We start from the raw sequence: 19,513 nt of genomic DNA, 5'->3' as shown, positions 1-19,513 counted from the left end.
AATGGTAGTCAGCAACTGTCGATTCGACACTTGAAAGTGTCTCAATATCAGATTCAAAGAAGCAAACACATTGTCGAGTTGTACTATTTCTTTCGAGCTGGAAGCCACTTCAGCTTATCAAATTAGCACAGAAAACAACAGGCCCACGAACACGGGAACCCTTTAGGAAACTCGGTACAATGTTCACTCACCTCACCGCCCTTCTATAACTCGTAACGCCCCTTTGACGGCGTAGAGTGTTTTACTAAAAACACAAACAAAAATAAATACAGAATACAAAAACAGCAACAGAATCGGACAAAAAAGGTAACAAGAGTTTGTGACAGGTACTTGGCAAACGCAATGGCTCGAAAGTATACTTTATTATATTGTGTATAATCGTACGATTTATGGGGGACTGACCAAAGAGTTCTATAAGACCTCAATCGGGTTCGGCTGGCCTGACATTTTGGTATCAACATATATCTCTTTATAGCCGCCCAATATAAAGCGAATTGAGTCGTAATTCATTTTTAGACCTGCCCCCGCCCCTGGCCATAAGTATATACTATATAAGGCACATACGTATATGTGTACCTTTGTCCGAAATCGATTTTGTCGTTTCCCCATGTCACTTGGGTACAATTTGTTCTGTTTGGCATTAAGCTATCTATAATATACATATACAATTCAAAGTTCTCTAAACAAGTTCGCTTTGATGTAATCCTATGGGTTCATTTGCTTCAATATTCACCGATGATCGTTGCAAAATTAATTACCCAGCTCCAGGCTTGAGAAATTCTTGAATGGTAATTAATATTGCAACTAGGTAATACATTTAAAAGAGGGCCCAGACAGCTCGACGTAGTCAGGTGGGATTTTAGTAATTATCAGGTGTGATAGATGATTGATCAGAAAGAATCCGCTTAGGTTACTTGACGTTTATGCTAATTTGTTAGAAATGAGATAAATGTGGTAATTAAACTGAAAAGTTTACAATCCAGTTAAGGATTTTATGACTGAGCAGACATAATGATTGATCAAAAGAAAGCCGGGCTGCTAGACAGAGGAACAAGGGGTTACTTTTATTTGTAAATTTATAAGTCAATTAGCTACGAGACATTCAAGTCTATTAAATGTAGTATTCGGTTTTCTATCTACATACATCCCTAGCATCTTTATTTTCCATTGTAAAAAGAAATTCTCTTCTCACGTTTTGTTTGCTAAACCATTTAGCGCGCATTTTAAATTAGTTGTTTAAATATTTATCTAAACTAAACATATGATAACAACTCTGGAAGACGTAACATATTATTATTTGCGTAACTGTCGCAGTATCAACTTGAAAGTCATATAGTAACTGAAGTTAGGTCAGATCTACTCGGAAATTTTCAGTTCTATGTCCACATTGGATTCACAAGAGCAAAGAATATAATAAGATCTCTTTTATAAACATGATAGGTATCAGCAAAGACATATTCACCACAGTATATTATCCTAATTCAAGATCATATGTTCTTTCATTATCAAAGTCAAATCAAACTTGGATATTATTTGTGCAAATGTCATTGTTCCGACGATGTATTTCTAGTGATACGAAAACGTACTTTCATTTCCACCCCAACTTAGGTTCCACACTCAATGGAAATTAAAGTGGGGATCTGGGGATCGCTTGGGTCGAATGATTACGTGCGTGTGTGCACAAAGTCCACAGAGGCAGAGGCCTTTTATTGCGCTCGGCTGGCTGCTGATTTGATAAATATATATTAATGTCAGAAGAGGGCAGCGGAGCACTCGCACTCGCACACCAGCACACCATATCCAGAACGATAACATCCAGTCCCAGTTCCAGTGCCCGTGCCATTAACGATGACAGACCAGACCCATGGGATGATATTATTCTGCGTCTGTCAGTTGGAAATGGAACTGTCGCGAAGCGAGACATTTGAACCGATCTCTCCGATTCCGCGGCTGGATCGCATCCGAAAAATCGTAATTTTATGCAAATGCAAAGTGCAAAGTGTTAAACTGGATTCTCAGTGCCTTCGAGAGAGTGTGTTGAGTTAATTACAATTCATAATTTATTTACAATACAAATTGCTCATATATTTATTACAAAATGTGCAGGGCAATTAGGCTTTATGGCATTAAATATTCATTACATTAAACGAAACTCTTTAAAACCAATTAACTGCAATTTCTTCGAGCACCGCCTGTTCCAGATCGAAACCCAATGGAGAGAATTCCCAGCGATCTCAGTTTTTGTTCATTGATGAAAATTTGTTCGATTCGGAACCCCGTTTTGCATTCGTTCAATTAGATTCTCGCTTTGTTCAATGCTTTGTTTATTGACTGCCTGTTTTTTCCCAATGATAAGGGGTCTTATCTTAATTTACGTAAAGCAAGTTTCAATTTAAATGAAAGATAACAGTTTCGCAGCGCTGTTGTTGCCGCGTCAGTTTGTGTAAATATTTTGAGTTTTGGCCAAACTGGTTTATTGAAATTCGCCTTTGCCTTTCTTTGTTTTGAAGCGTTGTTTTTATTCGGCTTGTGGAATTTACAAAAGTGAAGGTCAGTTAAGGCAGCCAGAAGGAAAAATACAAACTTTTTAGGGGATCACGTTCTGTTTATTGTATAATAGGTCTATTAGGGGCTCGACTGTCCAGCTGCAAAAGATTTGGCTCAATAAGCCGCTAATGAAGGCAGGTTGACAGTTCCCACAGATTGCCCACGAAAATTATAGGCCCCATGCTAAATAGTTGGCTAACACGACACATCCAAACTAGACTTTATGCGAATACCAATCAGGTGGAATAAAATAATGCTCCCTGGAAAAAAGTATCAAACGAGTTGCTGATGTTTTCATTACGACGCCGCTGGCGCCGAGAAATTAAAGGCAACTGACCACAATCCGTCGAGCTCACACCCGCGAGACATTATAAAGTAATATAAAATGCAATTAATTGTTTCAATTAAGGCCGGTCCAAAAAATGTTGGCGTGCAGTATAAATGTGCGACGATTATTTCCTCGTCTGCGCATGACTAAGAACGCCGTCAGCTAATTTAAATATTTACAAAACACTTTTTATATCCAAATACCCGCCAACGAGATAATGCCGTCGTTGACTTTCTTTCCCTGGCTGCAGGTGAAGGCCAACCTTAACCCAAATTTGTGTTTTCTGTGGGCTTGCGGAGGAGGATTAATTTCAAGAGCGCATTAAGTAAGCACTGACCTTGTCCGGGGTTCAAGAGTGATCACTTGGGGGCTGTGGTTGAGGTAATCACTTGAGAGGTTAAGCAACCACTGATCGGGGGATCATAATCAACTAGGGAGAAGATGATATTGTAGATGAGAAAAGATCTTGATTAGTTCCATTCTCAGTTACCATGTGTTTCACCATTTTATCCCACACTGCTGTCACATTTTCCAGGAACTTGACTCATTACGCAATCGTCACGTGCTGGCTTGTCCTCGAATATGACACATTTTGGATGCAAAAAATGGCACAGGCAGAGGCAAAAATGTGTCCAAAAATCCAATTAACCTTTTTCTTGGTCGTTAAGTTGGTAGCAACGGACGAGCAAATACAAACAGCACTTCGTTCGTTTTATTTTTCCAGAGCAGCAGAAAGCCAGGCAAACAGAGATAACAATGCGGCATAAAATTCTAATTATAAGGTGGGAGGCGGCGAGAGCTAGGGGGAATTTAAATATGACTATCAAGAGTCGGGCCGGAGGCGAAATAGAGTTATATCAAAATCAAAGGCGGAATTAATTCGGTGACCGAACAACACGTGACGGTATTTATTAGACAACCGCTGCAGTTTGCTGTCAGTTTTGTTGGCCCGTATTTTCAGCTGGGACCGAGTCTCCGGCTGATAAGGGCCGACTTTGGGCGTATTTTATAGCGCTTTCCCTGCTCGACGGCTCCTCCGACAAGCTAATTAATTTTGTCATCAATATTTTCCAGCCCCTACAACACTGACAGCCAAATTGAATCATTAAAAGTCAACAGTGTCAAGTGAATTTATCTTTTGTTTGTTTTAGCCACATTCCGCTTTTTCTCTCACTCATCTGTCAACTGCTACGGCTATGATTGATCGACTAGTTAATCGGTATCCGATATTTCCCCAAAGCATTCATCAATTTCCTTTAATTGTTTTAGCCCTTAAGTTGTGTACAAAGGCGTCGCAGAAATTGCATTTAATTTGGGTTTAATATTGTTTCTACTTCAGTGTAAGCAAAGCAATAAACAAGTGAAAAAGAAAGACATATAAGCTGAATACAAAATGCAGAACGTTATAATAACATCAAACTATTATTGGTAAGCTAGTTTGTATCTATTGTATATATCCACGATTCTCTCAAGGAAGGGCGGTACTACAGAATTCTATTAAAAAATCATTAGCCTACAATTGCCTGGTAACCGATATACATCCCTTATAACTTGTATCTTTATGATGGTTGTTAAAAACTTTCGATTAGATCCCAAACGTTTTTGTCAGCCTATTTCCAAAAAATGTTTGGTGCTTGAGATCGTTAAAAAATACAGGTAGATTAAAAATAATAATGAAAAGCCCCGAACCTATTTGTTTATATTATAAAGCCCATAAAACCTCCCAAATTATTATCTTGCGGAAACATTAAATCTCTTGAGGTTCAGACTGACTTCCGGTGAGCTTAATTATAATTAAGCACTCCAAGCATGATCTTGAGCACGTACTCCTATTCCCCACGCTACCACCCGAATTCCCTTTTGTTTGCTCATTGAGATTCGCCTTCTTGGCGTTGTGGGTCAATGTTAAGTAAAACCAACAGGTTTTGTAAAGCGAAGAAAATGAAAGCACCAATCACTTTCGTTAAATAAAATATCTTATTTGCTGTTTCTAACCTACTAAAATTATAAAAGTAAGATTTTTAATTCATTTATTAATGGTCTGCTTGATGGCTTATATCTGGCTTTATATATTTTCATTGACCCAATTAACAAAGAGTTCCCATAAATTTCTTCGACACCTATTGAACCCGAATTCTGAGTCGATTCAACGAATTTTGATAATTGCCCAAATTTAGATAAACTGTCTATGCCAAATGTTTCGACCATGGGCTGTATCAGAGACTTTTCGGGTGACTAGGTTTGCGTATATACGAAACCTTGAGTTCCAGCAATCTTAACTGAAATAGTCGCAAAATGTGGGATTTTTCTGTGCACTCGTATCATATCGGTCTATAAACTGTTCACCCTTGACAAGCTAAAGTGTTTTTTGCAGCTCATTTGGACTTTTGTTTTAACGAGATTTGGAGTGCGTAAAACTAAAGAGCATATTGATAATGCTGATAGTACCAACTGATTGCAAACAAATGAGAGTTCTTGAAAATCGTCTTATGTAAAGTGCTAAAGATTTTATAAAAAAAAAACTTTGTTTGATTTAATAATACCAAATAGACTGATAGAAAGGTAGAAATTATTAAGAATACTATATATATAAATTGTCCCCCAAGTCAGACCCATTTATTTCCACGACCTCACCCGGTTCGCCTTTTTTCTGGACGTGACGATTCCAAAGCAATTAGCTCAAAGTCGGCTAAACCACGTGCTCCCCACAGACATTTACCCATGTAGATATGTGGCGAACCATATGGTGGGCAATTAGACGGGAGGATTCGGGGTTGGGATCCGATGAATTCCTCCTCTACGTGTGCATTCCGAAAACTGGCGTTTGTTAAACTCGCTCGATTCGGGCGAGATACACTGCAGTGTGTGTGTACTTTGAATTTACCATTTCGTAATTACATATTTTTATTTACCATATTATTTTCTCCGTTTATTTCGTTGGACCTACTGTATTTGTTTTGGCACAATTTGCTCATTTAATTGGTTTTGTCCGCCTGCCCCGATGTGCTCCTTATGATTTGCGAACGTGCCAGGTCACGTAGGGCTAGTCAAGATGTTTCCAGTTTGTCACGCAGCGTTGACAATTTGGCGATTCCCGTGCGCAGGTAAGTTGCAACTAACGAGTCCACCTGCCCATAGAAACACCCCACACCCACCACCCACCACCCAACCACCCATCCACACAAATGCAAATGAGCCAGAGCCACATCCAGTAAACTTACTTATGTGTAGAAAGGCCTTTGACGCACCTGCATGACATAATTATCTGAATCTATGTGTCGCTGTTGAATGTTGCATGGCCCGCCTGTATTTAACCCACCTGCACGCTCATGTATGATAACTTTTGCATTTTTAGAATTAAGAAATAACCATATACTTGACTTTCAGCGAATTGTGACCATAGCTCGAAGCCAATTTGCTGGCAATTTATGAACTTTCGAACAGGCCAATCGATTGCCACAATAAATTATTTTGCGGTCGGTAAATAAGCTGAGCAAAAACTAAACCAAAACGGCAGGCAGCAAATATTGATAATTTATAAAGCGAGCGCGCAAATTACACTCGGTCTCAGATTATTTATAGATAATCTTAATGTTCGCTGTCGTCTTATTAACAATTTTTGATAATTTATAAGTCGCGTATAAGTATAAATAAATGGCTGTGTTTAATTGATGTCGACAGATAAAATCCGCGCTTTGAAGGGTGTGAGATAAGGCAGTTTTCTGAAAACGCGATTGTAAATATTCCATTTCGACAATAGGATAGCCAAGATCAGAATACCTAGAATACAAAATTTTATTATCAATTTCACAACTGTAGTAATCGGTAATATTTAATGGTGTTGTGCGTCGCACATTGCGTATACGTAGTAAAACTGAGTCACTCGCTGTCTACGATTCGACATGATCCATGGAAAGAAATAAGTAAAATAGTGCCTCAGGTAGCACCCCCGTGGGTTGTTGACACTTGGCCTGGTGGAATTGTGCCAGTAAAACGGCTACTGCTGTTTTCGGTGTTCATGCCACTGATCGCAGCCCAGGGCCAAATATCCGAAGGTAAACAATGCACAACAGCGATAAGATACCTATATAGGTATATACCCCCAGTGGTCGAGCCCTGAATGACTCGGGCCTCATTGGCTTGGCTGAGTGCCCTCTGGCTGTTTATGACACGTCGCATTCCTGCAATTTTGTGTAATATTCCTAGTACTCGACTTTGTGGGAAATGTGGAAAAGCACCCAGGTATGCGTCAGTTTATTTTTATTTAGTGTGTCCAACTGGTTTATGTGGAAGCGTGTCTGGGCCATTTAACAACTCGCGATTAGTTACAGGGATTAGCGCAGGTAATTGATAAGATCTAATGGGTGGTACGACATGCATTCGCAGAGAGACGTCTAAATCAAAGATTCCTCTTCGTTCGCACAGTAACTTCGGATCTGAACAACATAATATCTTCGACTAGGTGATACTGCCCGTTTTGGCTCGCCTTGAAGAATGCGAAAAATAAATTCAGCCTCCGAGAATAATATTTATGTCATTTACAATTACCCATGTTTACTTGCCGAACAAAAGCAAAATGCTTTTCCATATTAACGCGAAAGCCAACTGTGCAAATGGGATTCCATTGCTAGGTCGCTGTCTGAACTCAATAATTTAAATTTAAATACCTAAGCAACGTGGTCGTCGTCAAACGCAACTTAAAATCAAACACAGTTGTTTCGGCCAGACATTGTTTTTGCAAGGGTTTTCACTCGAATAGGCCTATCCTCAGTGATAAAGCTGGCATTCTTGTTTGGTCTCGGAAAGGTTTTTTCAGCTGCACAGCCGTTCCCAGACTTTCCATGGAAAATTCTCACTGGCAAATATGGTTTGGAATTAAACAGGGGAAAACAAATAGCGAGTGGGCGACAAATATGCGTTAAATAATTATTTAGTATTTGCCGTTCAGTGTTTATCCTCGAACAAAAGCACTTTGCATGCGCCAGCTGAAAGCTTCTGGCGAACAATTATTCTACCCGCTCGCATATTTATACTTTATCATTGATATTCAATTATGGTTATCGCCGTTTGCTCACTAATTGGCAGCGCAGTGAAAGACACGCGCAAATAATTTTTTATTATTTCTGGGGATAGGGGACACTTGATCGGCAGAAAGAAGTCTCAATATATTTATATTCACGAATGTTTCCCCCTCTGTCAATTCGGCAAGTAGTTGTCACTCACTTTGCTGTGATACAACTATCTTGGCAGAGGAAAACTTACTTTCCCGCCCGAAATCGCAACGGAAATTAGTTTTGCCAATCAAAGGGGCCGCAATAATAGGGAAAACGTCACACACACACAAAACGGCAGGAAAACATGAGCCGTGGGTACAAGAAAATCATGCAGCGAAAATGTGAGATTTTTTTTTTGGACATACCAAGATAAAATATCAAATGAAATAGCTCACATAATGATCTAGAATGGTTGAACGAAATATAGTAGATTTTTGAATGAATTTGATATCATTCAATAAAATGTTTACCAGACAAAACATAAAATATTTAAATAGCAAAAGTTGGTAGTCACGTTGAGTTTTAATACCGAAACAGTTTATGCTCAACATATGAAAAACTCCAAATAAAATAAGCAAATATATTAAAAGCCCCAAAGTTTAGGTGTGAGAATGAACACCGCGTTTATCTATTTGGGAACCGCACAAACGCAGCAATCCTCGATCGTATATCAAGTCGGTAGTAAATAATTCTTGCTTGCCGACTGTAGATAACTTCTATCTGGATCCAAGGGGTTCAGGCAGGCAGCCCCGAATGAATATGGCATCACAAGTATGGAGCTAGGAAGCACACGCGCCTCCCAAAACGCCACGACACTTCGGATCGACTTCAGACCGTGCCTATTAAAATGCCGAAGCAAACAAACAAGAAACGAAAGGAAAATATATTTATGATTCTAAAACTTGCAAAGTACGACAATTGAATTTAAATTGAAACCGGAATGCCGCCAGTCTCAGATTTGGAGGCGTTGTCGTTGAACAATCAAAGTAAGTTCGTATCAAATTGGTATGCAATAGTCGATCTACGGATCGCGGATGGATAGCGACGTCTATGCGATGACGCAGCGAAGAATTCTACAATGACGACGGATCAGCCTGGAATTGAAGAGTGCAAGTGGAGAATGGGGTGTTCCTCTAAAGGCGATGGCTATCCCACTTACCTCTGCATAGTCCGCGCCAAAGGGATAAAAGTCGTTCTGCTGCTGCCTGTATATCTCCTGCCGCTCCACGGGCGACACCTGGCGGTAGGAATCCGCCGAGTAGTGGGCCACCGCAATGCCCACGCCCTCGATCAGGGCCAAAAGAACTCCGCCCACCAAGGCACTGCTGAGCATGGAAGTAAGTCCTGGGGAAGAGACAGTAAGACCCCATTTTAGGGTTGTTTTATAGCAATGACAGCATCTAAGAAAAGCCTCGACCAGAAACTAGGGTTATTTAAATTGGCATAAGCATCTTTGCAACTGTGCTAATATCAATGCACTGGCAACGATAAACAAGTTGATCAGTCAGATGTTTATAAAACTAGATGCTTCAACAAAAACCAACATGAGCGCTAGTCATCTGCCTCGAGTCCATAAATCACCTGAAAGGACACAAAAAACTCACCAGTGCGAGCAGCCAGAATACCTCCAGTGGCCGCCCCACTAATTATCGCGTTCCACGGATCCTCCTTCTTCCGGTAGTAGACCAGGGTACAGTCGATAGCGCTGAACGTAGCGCCCCACACCGCGAAGTTCCCGCCCACCAGACCGGAGCGGGCCCGTACCGCCGCAAATCCCCCGCTTAGTCGGTGTTTCAGACCGGCGGGGGCGTTACGATAGCCCTTGATCGCCTGGAAGGCTCCTCCGCCCAGGGCCCCCATTGCGAAGGCTCCGCCGCAATCCTCGATAATGCGAAAGGGACACGGCTCACGACTGTATTCCGCCATGGCCGTTGGTTTTAGGGATTCGTCGCAGTAGAGAGAAATTGTTCGGTTGACAAACAAGCACTATATAGCAAGGATAGATTGCCAGGTCAAGGCCTTCTTATAAGGCCTAGTTATTCAAAACCATATTTTAAAGCTAACTTTGGGATATTTACATTGAGTACTCCCATTAATTATATTAATCTCGAAGCATCTTAAGGACAAGTCAAATGAATATCGTGACTTCTCCCCAATCGTTTAAAGGCTATTTAAAAAAAACAAATCGAACCGTTTAGAAAAACACTTAAAATACGTCGTTTTGCCTTATTTGGACACCCGCCGATTGTCAAGATAATCTTTACAAAACGATAGCAAATACACAACAAAAAGGTTGAATAAAAAAGGCAAACGGGCAGCCAATAAATAAATTGTTATTACCCAGTTATGGTCACAATTCGAGCTGGAAATTTGTAAGTGATAAGGATCGCAACAGATTGCGCTCCGATCGCTACAAACCCCAAATATTCCATTCATAGTAGATTTTACAAGCGTTTTGTGACTTTTTCAGGAGCAAATCGCGCAGCGTGGATCACGGCCTTGCGGCTCCGTTTGACCTGGACTCACTCCGCTCGAAAGTGGAGCAGCGCTTCGAGAGCGTCGACAAACTATCAAGTGAGTATCGCAACAGAAATGCCTACTAACTAACTTGGGATGGGTAAAATAACATTCCATCTTAATATCTCTCAAGTCGAAGACTTATCCTTGAAGTGAACTGCCACATTTATAGACAACAGAAAAAAATACATAAATATTAAATAATTTTAAATTAACATAAATACGGGTTCGTTATTTGTAAGTAGTTTAACGAGGACCAGCCGCTCCTCATATTCCAGATTTCAAAGAAGGTCTTGCTCAAATTTTTCTTGTTAAATAGCTCCACCTATATGACTGCGCTTGAAAACCCGTGTAGATAACTTGGCCGCTAGGTGTCGCTGTGGCTTATTACACGAACGGCATAGAGTAAAATGCCATGTAAACACTGGTGCCGTTTTTTTCGTTCGATGTAGATAAAAATAAGGATGTAGCAGAGAAACCATAGTTACATAGGGATGTACATATTCCGAGGAAAAGTTCGATATAAACATAACAAAATTTGTTATATATCAAAATGTTATCAAAAAACTAATCGAAAAACGTTATTTAATTTTTTTTTTGACCGAATATTTTTTGGTTAATTATCTTTTTAAATTTTAAACAATGTCAAGTTTATAACATCGATCTTTGCGTTTAATATCAGTACTGTACCTATATATCGATTATTGCTGCCATCAATAGTACGGATTAGATTACTAGCAATTTAAAGGTACAAAAAAATATTATTTTTAACCCTTTAAAAAAAATTTTAAAAAAATGGCTTTTTAATATGTTTTTATTTGAGAATATGTGTAAAGAATATATATTTCTTAATTTTAGGAAGCCAAATTATAAATTTAGTATTTACTTTTTGAAATCTTTAATTCGTGCAAAATCATTATTACTCGGCAATAACTCAAGGGTTAAATGGAAACAACGTTTGTCAATATTTCGTATCATCGATCGCATAAATAACCAAGTCGCTGGTTATCTGAGTCACTGCTGAATATTGTGTGGCAAACGGGGGGGTTACCTACAAACTAATTCTTATCGTGCTTTTCCGTATCATAGTTAGCTTGATAACAGCTCTGTTTGGCTTGAGTTCGTGATTTTCCTTAGCCAGTTGCTCTGGCTTTTCGCACGGTTCGGTTGCAGAATGTTAGGGTTTGAAAAAGCGCGCCCAAGCTAACAGCACAGATGATGCGATGACAGCTTGACAGAAGAGATGAGCCAGCATTTCGGAGGATAAATTCTTGTAATTCAGTGGAAAATGCTGGAAGTGATTGAGATATACTGGCACCTGCCGACGAACGAGTTCTCGGTTATCTACCTCTGCCGGCAGCAGGTTCCGCCCACAGGTGTTGTTTTCTCGCACCTGCGACCAGATGGCGATTTGTTCGAGGTCTTTGAGCAGCGCCCCCCAGTTCCAATCCAAACCCATCCGCCGAGTAACCAAACAAACGACCACGTTTCGCCACCGAATGTTATTAATTATCATTTCTTTTCGTTTCGCAGGGCAAAAGTCTTCATTGCCCACCATACCCACCATTTCCTACATTGTGGGCAATCGCGACACCCTGACCTCCGTGGCCGCCCGATTCGACACTACTCCCTCGGAGCTGACCCACCTGAACCGGCTGAACAGCTCCTTCATTTACCCAGGCCAGCAGCTGCTGGTGCCCGACAAGAAGGCCAAGGACAAGGACGACGCCTCCAGCAGCTCCACCCACGACCTGGACGGAGGCAGCCTGTCCGGGAAATCGAGTCCGGTGGAGCGCAAGTTGTCCGGCGACGAGAGCCGCGAGAAAGGTAAGCTCCGTGGAAATGGTGCAATTGGTGCGACGATAGTGAAGCATTTGCCATCATCGCCGCTTGCGATTTTTAGTTGCTCGAGCTCTGCATGCCATCAGGTCGAAAAACCAATCAAAAGAACCAGGTGCACCCTTTTAACAAGTAATTAGTTTAAAATTGCTCATTTATTCTGTTAATTAATTCATTTAAATCTGTTAGGAAACCAAACACTCAATCTTTATTTTTTTATGTAAATGTAGTTGAGAAAACATGCTACGATACTAAGAAAATTGTTAGTCCTTGATAAACCGGGGATTCACACTTATCTCTTAATACACATGCAAATGTAAACGCACATTGCCATTGAGTATTGTTCAAGTTGAAAATGTATTATTTATTATATCCCACTATCACTAAAATAACTGTTCCTTTTAGGTTTAACAAGTTAAGAAGGTTCAGCATTTTAAAATTACCGCTCACGTTCTCAACATTTTTTGGAATCCCCCCCTTATTTTACATTTGTGAATTTGGTATATTGCGCCCTGTTAAAAGTGGCTCATGTTAACAGTCTGTTAACAGATATTTATTCCTACATTTTTTAGGGAATTCGCGGTGGTCGAGAGGGCAAAGCCGTTTCCCCATCTGGTCACACTGCAGTCCAATGTTTTTTTTTAATAATATAACGTGTTGTTTTACGAATTAGAACTCCTGATATCAGGTTGAATTTGTGAAGTTAACGAGCGTCTGTGCCTTGAATGTGGATGGTCTAAAAGTGGACAGTGGGACGAACTCAAGATCTGCAATTTCAGCATGCACACCGCTGTCTTCTGGCGCAATGGAGGTTATTGTTTGTTTTTCTTACCATTGTTGTCGCAACGAGCTGTGAACAAGTGCTAATTGCGGTTGACAAACTACTGGCCTTGAACGGTCCAGGTTTTCCGGAAACAAAAGGCTACCCACGGGTCACGTTTTCACGGCCTTATCCCCGGAAATCGCATCTTCAATACTGGCGATGGGTTATATCTAGAAACTTGCCGACCTAGCTAGGAACCAATTACTTTAAAATTGTTATTTATTTCTAATCTATAAAATCATCTATTATAACTAGTTATTACCGGAAGAGCTGTATGAATGTTAAAGAAAACCTTATTATTAAAAATGCATGGCCTTATCAGGTCTCGTGACAAATGCTTAAATATTTCAAAAGTTCTCCAAATGTACACAGTAATTATGATGTCCAAAACCTTCTGCTTAAATCATTTTCAAAAATACGTTCAGCTCACGAGCTACTGAAAATAAAGTGCACCCTGCAAGTTATCTTTTTACGCTTTTCACCTTACCTGCCTGGAAAAATCGTAAAAATGCCGTTCCCATTACCCGTCGTAACACTTAGAACAACAAAGGAGGTCACAAGGCGCAGATTTAGTTTAAACTATCCCATATATCAATTTTGCTTTCACTATCTTATCGCCGGGCACGGGTGTAGTTGATAAAAATCACAGCCCAGCAAAAGCCCTCCGAAACCCACTCGCTCCCAATATATTATATTAACTAAATGCCGTTTTTTTGCAGACCAATATATTGTATTTTTCGCAACCCGAGTCATTGTGTTAATTAAATGCCGTTCCTTGCAGACATACTCGAGGGCCTGCGCCCCGGATCCCCCAAGCCCGGACACATCGAACGCGTGGGCGGCAGCAGCCAGCAGCAGGCGGAGGAGGAGGCCAACAAGAGCGACGATCCGGTGATCACCCAGCGCTTCCTCAAGATCAATGTGCGCCACATCACGGACGGACAGGGCGTGGTGGGCGGCGTCCTTCTGGTCACGCCCAACGCCGTCATGTTCGATCCCAATGTCAGCGATCCCCTGGTCATCGAGCACGGCCCGGAGAGCTATGGCGTCATCGCGCCCATGGAGCTGGTGGTCAACGCCGCCATCTTCCACGACATTGCGCACATGCGGGTGGCCGGAGGAGCAGGGCAAGGCCTTAGCTCCGGGTCGGGCGACGCCGAGAAGCCGGAGATATATTATCCCAAACCAGTATTAGTCGAGGAGGACTCCAAGGAGTTGTCCGAGCAGCAACCGCTGCTGGGCGAAGACGGCAAAGAGCGTTTGGATGGTGAGTTGTTTAGAAACTATTTTCCAAATTTAAAGTCTTAATGCCTATTTCCGTAATAGCTGAAATCGGATCGTTGGAGATTGCCGACGACCAGGAGTCGCTTTGCTCCAGCACTGGACGCGATGGCGACGCCTTTCCCAAAGCCTTCGACCGCGAACGTGTGGAGGTAAACATTTGAATCCATAATCTCCTATACAAACTTATTTGATTGATGTTGCTCCAGGACTCATCTACGGAAGCCAAAGATAGCGCTAAGACTGACGCTCAAGACGATGAAGACAAGAAGACCGGCCTGGGCCTCTCCAGCACTCGTTCCACCCTCGAGGAGCGGCGCAAGAGTTTGTTGGATCACCACTGGGCCATTCCGAGCAAAGACCGGTTAGTGTTTGCCCAGCTGCCACACGCTTCATATTTCACACATTCTCCTAGCAATTTTGTTTGTTGAACCATATTTAAACGTTTCTTCTCACATCACGAAATGAGGGAAATTTTGTTGAATAATTGTAGAGTTTAAGCGTTTGGTCTGCTTAATTTTTTTTTAAACTTTATAAAAATTGTATCAGACCTTGTGGTCGTTAGACCTTTACCCATTGATTGTGGTTACTTGATCATTGTATTTTCAAAAAAAAAAACTTTCTTCAGAGATAATTCTAATTACCATAACACAATTACGAAGCTCAATCGCGGACTTATTAGTCGATTTACTTCATATATCATACCAAAATACCTAGATAATTGATATGCATGCGATTTAAATCTGTTTACGGTTTCCCATGACTACCAAAGAATTCATTAATTGATAATTTTATACTATATGCGCATTTTCTTTTTAATATCGATGGCAGCTTTTAATGAAGTATTATCTCAAGTAGCTTCAATAAAGTAATTAACTTGGAATACAACTAGCTGAACTACTTTATCACTCCGAAATCATTTTAGATAAGACTTTGGCTTGCCGAAGAGCGTTTTTAATTGCTTTAATAACTTTTGTTTGTATTCTTGTGTTTTTACTTTCATATTTCGATCCACGCCACGTCAAACCCCCCACCCATAAATGCAATTTGTGTTATCAAAACCACCGCTTTACACCAAACCCCAATCACATCACACCCACAAAACTCCCCTATTGTACATAAACCTGTATGTGCCACGCCCCCGAATATTACTCAGCTATTGTTTGTCTAATTCCCGAAGATCCTCGGAAGACGAGGCCGACAACGAGTCCAACATAACCGTGGACAGCGGTGCCCGGGTCCAGGATCCCCATTCGGCCAACAGCTCGGTGAGCGGCGTACCGCCCAGCCAGCCTCTCGGGGCCGCTGCCGCCGCTCCAGCCTCCGCCGTGGCCCCGCTGCCACCCTCCGGCATCGACTTGGAGCACCTGGAGCAGCTGTCCAAGCAGTCGTGCTACGACTCGGGCATCGACATCCGCGAGCCCGTTCCCAACGTACAGCCCATACCAAAGAAAGCCGTCTACAGCGACGCGGACATTGTCCTCAGCTCCGACTGGGTACCACCGAAAACCATTGTGCCGACGCACTTCAGCGAGTCTCCGCCTCGTAGCACCATCCTGGGCCAGAGCCTGGATGCCGGCACAGGAGCCCGCAAGAAGACCTCCAGCGTCAGCTTCAGCGTGGATGACGAGGCCGCTCAGCAGACTCAGGCCCAGGCGGCAGCTCTGGCGGCCACCGACAAACAGGCGGAGAAGAAAAACAAGGTAGTGTGTTGCGATGTCAAAGAGTGGGCTTCTGCGATTAAAACTTTACCTATACAAACATGCAGCTACAGTGCAGAAACGCAAATCAATTTTAATAAAATTCGCAACCGTAACTAATAGAACAAAAATGAAAGAACTGAAGTAGAGAGAATCCGATGATAAGATTAGATAAATATTACCAAACAAATGATTACTTTTCTAATCAAGACTCGTAAATTTTAGCTCTTATAAAAAATGTAGATTTGTTTTCCCCGGCATTTTGGTGATCTTAACAAACTAATTCTATATTTACCTATTTTCTTCCCTCCGCAGATGCTGAAACGCCTCTCGTATCCCCTGACCTGGGTGGAGGGTTTGACCGGCGAGGGCGGAGCGGTGCAACCCGGAGGCGTGGGCAGCGGTAGCCTGAACAAGTCAGGAGACGCAGATTCGGCGCCCAACACGGGTGACTCCAATCAGAGTGTATTTTCGAAAGTATTCTCAAGGTGAGTCCATCCCGAACGCAATGAACTCACATTTAGCGATCTATGACTATAATTGGTAAAACAAATTTTGTTTATTTCGTTTCGAAAACTGAACAAAAACCAAAAAATCAAAATGCTTACCTTCGTTTTGTGCGGATCGGCTGCTTTGCTAAACATACATACTCCACTTATTCCCGCTCATACCTAAACACCCCACAACCACACCACACGGCACAACACAACACGACACATAACACCCGATCTCTAAACTATATATACACATTTGCATATAGCTCGCCCATCACTCTGGTGTCAGAGCTGGGCGGGAATCTTTTTTCGAAAACACCGTCCGAGGACTCTGGTGGCTCTCCTGTGCCGCCATTGACTCCGCACTCGACTCATTCCGAGGGTCACATGACCTATGGGTAAGGACGGATCTTGGATCAGCTGTCACCACTTTCTTGATGTGTTCCAACCTTTCGTTGCCGTTGTTTTTGCTCTTGTTGTTGCTAGTGATGTTGATGTTGTAGTGTTGAATCGCAAAGAAGTACCTCAATCCACCGAGCACATTCACCCATTTTTGGTTTTAAGTGTTTCATCAGCTTCCTTTTTGAGTTCCGAGTGTAAATTCCGATCATCGTTTACAAACCGTTCTCCTTGTCTAAGCTTGTTTTGATCTATGCTAATTGATTGCTTTGTGCCTCCCCAGACGTTCCTCAATCGGTACCTTTATACGTCCTCACTCGTCGGAGGGCACTTCGTCCAGCACCAAGCTGAAGGAGGCCAAGCAGGCGCCCAAGCTGGACTATCGCTCCATGGTATCTATGGACGACAAGCCGGAACTCTTTATCAGTGTGGACAGTAAGCGGGACACATATGTCGGTGGACTAGAGACCAACTAACAATGTTTTTTCCGCAGAACTCATCCCACGACCGGCCCGAGCCTGCCTTGACCCACCATTGTATCTGCGCCTGCGCATGGGCAAGCCCATCGGCAAGGCCATTCCGCTGCCAACCTCTGTCATGTCCTACGGCAAGAACAAGTTGCGCGCTGAGTACTGGTTCAGTGTGCCAAAGAATCGGTGAGTAAGCAGGCCTTTTTAAGTCAGGTACATGTAAAGTAGTAAATTACTGCGATTACTTATTAGAAATTATGCACGAGCAGGCTCTGAACCGTTTACGGCCGAGTTAGTCAATAGTTCAATACAAATAAAATTAAACCATATTCTCGACAATAAACTTCTAAATGTTATCTATTCCTGAAAGCGAAAACTTATAGTTATTAGTTGGGGAACCGATAACATTTTCCTAAGAACATTTTGTTAACTATAAGGTTTTTGAATTTTAAAATGCAACCCCATTTTTCCATGACTTTTGCATAAGTGCATAGTAATTCAACAGATTACTGGCAATCCACTGATCGATCATCATCATGTGAATCGATTAATAATTATCTGCTGTTTGAATTCCAGCGTTGATGAGCTCTATCGCTTCATAAACACCTGGGTGAAACACCTGTACGGTGAGCTGGACGAAGAGCAGATCAAGGCGCGTGGCTTCGAGTTGATCCAGGAGGACACTGAGTGGACCAAGAGCGGCACCACCAAAGCCGGCATTGGCGGCGGCAGCCAGGATGGCGAGGAGATTAGCGACTTGACACGCGAGTCCTGGGAGGTGAGTTCAAACCCATCCACTGAAGGCCTGATTCGCGGCTCCCCACGCGCGACTATCTCTTTATCTATCTTTCCATATTGTTTAGCTCTTTGCTCTGAGTTTTCTCCTCGAATTGTTCTATATTTTTCAACGATTCTCTCGAGCTCTTCCACGATATTTTTGAATTCCGATCCAAATCGAATATTACATTTGCTTCTTTAGGTTATGCCTCAGAAATCGATTTAATAATTACTAATTAATGAAATTTTTACGCCAAATTTTCTATACATACTTATATAATCGTAAATCTTGTTTACATTTTTTCCCCACGTGTATTGTACATGCGTTTTCTTGTTCTTTTCTTGTTTTTCTTCTTCCTTTCGTGTCTTACAATTTGATTTGCGTTTATTTTCCAATCGAAATAATATCGAATATAATCGAACCAAAACTAAAACTACAAACCATCACCATGAAAACGTGTCCGCCAATTCGCCCCAATTTAATACTGTACCATATGATATTTAATCTCCTGCGACTACGACAGCTTATAAAGGCGCCGTTCGCCAAAACCTACAAGATCATTAAAACGGCATCGCATGCCGCATCGCATGACTTGGAAATGTTGGGCGGCGAGGTTAGGACCAAAACCCTTTTATAAGAATTCTTCACCTAAACCTAACTGTGTTGTCCGCACCAAACTTAAACATAAAAAAAACAAACCCAAAATAATTTTTGGAAACTGAAAATTTTGAATTTATGCAAATTTATACTTTGTTTTTTTGTTGTTGTTAATTTTTAATAGTTTGTGCTCGCTGGTCCTTAAGTTTATGTTTCCGTAGCTCTAAAAACCTAAGCACTGTTGCACATTTTATTAGTTGTGTTTCTTCAACCCACCAAAAAACGAATATTACATTTTCCACAATAAAATGTTTGGCACCACTTCCAGCACTTGTTTGCGGTACTCAAGTCTTTCGAGTAATATCGGCACTTCTTTATCCACTTATCATTGATTTTTTATACATTCGAGTTCCCACATCTACTACATTGGCTCATCTCTTTTTCAAGCGAGCATTCAAAATTCACTCTTGTTGAAAACCAACGACTTATTCTTTACATTGGCAAAGTTGTATTATTCCCATTTTTAGGAAACATCTTAAATTCAAACATTTTCATTGCATTGAACAAATCGAATCAAATTCTTTTTAACTACTTAAATAAAGGACAACCAAATGCGGTGGTGAAGAACCAACCAAAATTCGATACCTCAGTTTATAAAGCTGTATAGACAAATAAAAAACTTCCTT

At 41.5% G+C, this 19,513-nt stretch overlaps 2 protein-coding genes across 29 annotated transcripts in view; one reads left to right on the top strand and one right to left on the bottom strand.

Moving 5' to 3' along the window:
* mtd (TLD domain-containing protein mustard) overlaps positions 1–19,513 on the top strand; it is an 81,837-nt gene that overhangs the window by 42,628 nt on the left and 19,696 nt on the right. For 2 of the 28 annotated variants that reach the window (XM_036818950.3, XM_065866166.2), the window contains exons 5-17: positions 5,908–5,979; positions 10,400–10,503; positions 11,980–12,273; positions 13,890–14,375; positions 14,435–14,541; positions 14,599–14,753; positions 15,546–16,092; positions 16,405–16,577; positions 16,850–16,981; positions 17,266–17,417; positions 17,476–17,638; positions 18,029–18,230; positions 18,754–18,843. In XM_036818950.3, the coding sequence (XP_036674845.3) occupies positions 5,908–5,979; positions 10,400–10,503; positions 11,980–12,273; positions 13,890–14,375; positions 14,435–14,541; positions 14,599–14,753; positions 15,546–16,092; positions 16,405–16,577; positions 16,850–16,981; positions 17,266–17,417; positions 17,476–17,638; positions 18,029–18,230; positions 18,754–18,843 (2,677 nt within the window). Of the gene's footprint in view, positions 1–4,253; positions 4,304–5,907; positions 5,980–10,399; positions 10,504–11,719; positions 11,913–11,979; positions 12,274–12,937; positions 13,097–13,889; positions 14,376–14,434; positions 14,542–14,598; positions 14,754–15,545; positions 16,093–16,404; positions 16,582–16,849; positions 16,982–17,265; positions 17,418–17,475; positions 17,639–18,028; positions 18,231–18,753; positions 18,844–19,513 lie in introns of those variants that run through there. The other 26 variants (XM_036818960.3, XM_036818952.3, XM_065866170.2 and 23 more) reach the window with 23 other exon arrangements.
* Tim17b1 lies at positions 8,798–9,981 on the bottom strand. The gene is made up of 3 exons (XM_017070547.4): positions 9,534–9,981; positions 9,089–9,273; positions 8,798–9,023 (listed from the first exon to the last, which is right to left on the bottom strand). The coding sequence occupies exons 1-3, from the start codon at positions 9,853–9,855 to the stop codon at positions 9,003–9,005; spliced, it is 528 nt and encodes a 175-aa protein (XP_016926036.3). The 5' UTR covers positions 9,856–9,981; the 3' UTR covers positions 8,798–9,002.

The sequence above is a fragment of the Drosophila suzukii genome, chromosome 3, assembly GCF_043229965.1.
Source record: "Drosophila suzukii chromosome 3, CBGP_Dsuzu_IsoJpt1.0, whole genome shotgun sequence".
NCBI lineage: Eukaryota > Metazoa > Arthropoda > Insecta > Diptera > Drosophilidae > Drosophila > Drosophila suzukii.
The sequence above is the reverse complement of the archived record's forward strand: the minus strand, read 5'-3'. Positions and strand labels throughout refer to the sequence as shown.